This window comes from Penaeus chinensis, chromosome 37 (genome assembly GCF_019202785.1).
Source record: "Penaeus chinensis breed Huanghai No. 1 chromosome 37, ASM1920278v2, whole genome shotgun sequence".
Lineage (NCBI taxonomy): Eukaryota > Metazoa > Arthropoda > Malacostraca > Decapoda > Penaeidae > Penaeus > Penaeus chinensis.
In genome coordinates, this window is record NC_061855.1 from 32,251,085 (window position 1) to 32,253,584 (window position 2,500).

Here is a 2,500-nt window from a genome sequence, read left to right on the forward strand (position 1 = left end):
ATATGTTGTTTACTCTCTTTACTTAAAGAGGAATTACACCTGATGCACAGCAATATCTTTTGGAAATGAAAAAAAAAAAAAAAAATAATAATAATAATAACAAAATTATGGATAATTATTTTCATAATTCTCACTTATTCAATATCTGCACCTACCACAAACTGATGATAGTCTTCTAGTTTTAACTGTAAAAAATAGCCATAAGATAGGAAATGAGCATTTGTCTGCTTTGGCACTGATACCACATTTGATAACAAGGGTACAGGTCCATTACTGTTGTTATTTGCTTGCTGTCTGCTCACAGGTGAATGGCCCATTGCACATAGTGTGTAACATTTTAAATTCTTTTAAAATTTTATGGCCTTTGCTGTAAAATTCCTCATTGGCTTCCTTGGTTGCTTGGTGTAAATTTAAGCAAGATCCCTATTAGTGGCTCATGCTAGGGCATCCTGGAGGACCTGCAATCTTCTCTCAGCTGCTAAAGACTAATTTCATAAGGGATAGAATTTGATTCACTTGATGGTCAAGGTTGCTGTTGTAATAATATGAAAAATTGCCAAAGATCTTTAAATAATGTTTACTGGTAAAAAGGAGGTTTCCTGAAATGTATGTGCTCTTCCAGTTTACAGCAATTAGCCTAGCCATTATTTTATGTCTGTAATAAATCTTTTAAAAGTTAATCACCATTTTGCTTGATATAAAATGTCTTTTTATGATAGCAGTGATATTTGTATTCAGTGAACAAGAGGTAACCACAGCTCACTCCATCACTGACTATAACTTTTCTTCCATTGACACTGTATCTGCTACTGGTAAGATGGGTTTGCTGGGTGCATGGGCATTTTCCAGAAGAAAGTGCTGGTATAATGGCAGGTACTCTATCTTTTACTAAAATAACAGTTAGAGAGTTCTATATAGATATCATTTACCACTAAGATACGGCAACCAACTTATCTAGAAATGACAAAACAGCACAGAAATATGTGACACCTGACACTTTCTTCAGTCCTCTTCTGGTATATGAAGAGCACAGGTTACAGACAGCATGAAGCTACTGTTTTGCCACTTCTTTGATATGCACATCTGAATTGAGAAAAGAATGAAATAAAGGAAAATAATAATAATGAAAAAAGTTTATGTATATAGTTGATCATTACCTTTTTTTCGTATTTACTGTAATACTTAAGGATAAAGAACCCTAAAAAGGTGCTTTTGTCCGGCTTCATTGACAAGCTGAAGAAGGCAATATGACAAGATCCCGAAATTTGATCTATTTCTTAATAGAATCTTTATTTTATAGTTTTAATGACTCGGATAGAAGGTGAATATATAGTATTGTATAAAAAAAACCTTTTCAGGTAAAGCCTACAACTATGCAAGTCAACTTATCCTCCTGTTGTGTAGTGCCACAAGAGTTAACAACATTTGCGCAAAACCACGACATCCAGGTTCTGACACACAATGATCCAGCTGGTGAGTATTCCCCCCCCTGTGTTTAAGGAAGTAGGATAAACTCAGTTAATGAACAGAGGATATTGTGACAAAGTTGTGAATAAGAATGAATGATTTTCCCTCATCAGAGTTACAGATTTGTTATTCTGATGATGTAAAATTAAAATACGTCCATTTGGTTTCTTGCATTATGAAATGATGTGATCTAATTCATGCCTTTTCTCTTGTGCCTAATATTTGTTCTGTAATTTAACTAATTAACATTAGTAATGGTATTAGAATTCTGCTTGGCAAAAAACAATTTAGTTCATCTGAATGTGTAATGTTATTCTGATGATAAAGTTGTTTTCTTCCCTCAACAGAAATTGTGGATGAGGAGGTGGTATCAACCATCACCAGCCGCCTGGGTCTATCTGGGGTCCAGTGCCAAGTGGAGTGGGTGGCAAGGCACCGGACAATCCAGCAGTGCTTTGGCTTGATACAAGACAAGGGCTACACGCTTGCCCTTGCCTGTGATGGTTAGATTAGAGGTCTGACTACGATAGCGCCTATAGTCCAACAAGATTCAAGTTACAACCACGTTAAATGATGTTGTTATGGAGCTCGAGTGTAGGGAATGAAATATGCATGAGATACTATATACATTCTGTTCTTGAACTACATTAGCAACAGTTTTATCATTGTTTACATTCAGTAAGATAAAAACAGCCTCATTGTGCATTTACACACACACACACACACACACACTCTCACATTCGCACTCACATTTGCACTCACATTCGCACTCACACTCACACTCACACTCACACTTTCACACTCACTCTCTCACACTCACACTCTCACTCTCACTCTCACTCTCACTCTCACTCTCACTCTCACTCTCATACTCACACTCACACTCACACTCACACTCACACTCACACTCACACTCACACTCACTCTCTCACTCTCTCACTCTCACTCTCACTCTCACTCTCACTCTCCCTCTCCCTCTCCCTCTCCCTCTCTCCCTCTCTCTCTCTCTCTCTCTCTCTCTCTCTCTCTCTCT

At 37.3% G+C, this 2,500-nt stretch overlaps 2 protein-coding genes across 3 annotated transcripts in view; both read left to right on the forward strand.

Moving 5' to 3' along the window:
- Positions 1 to 2,293, forward strand: part of LOC125045507 (glutamate--cysteine ligase regulatory subunit-like) — a 19,410-nt gene extending 17,117 nt beyond the window's left edge. Inside the window, exons 4-5 of the mRNA XM_047642802.1 lie at positions 1,359 to 1,473; positions 1,815 to 2,293. Of these exons, the coding sequence (XP_047498758.1) occupies positions 1,359 to 1,473; positions 1,815 to 1,975 (276 nt within the window). The 3' untranslated portion in view covers positions 1,976 to 2,293. The remainder of the gene's footprint in view (positions 1 to 1,358; positions 1,474 to 1,814) is intronic.
- LOC125045508 overlaps positions 1 to 2,500 on the forward strand; it is a 327,557-nt gene that overhangs the window by 252,364 nt on the left and 72,693 nt on the right. The gene's annotated exons all lie outside the window — the stretch shown is intronic.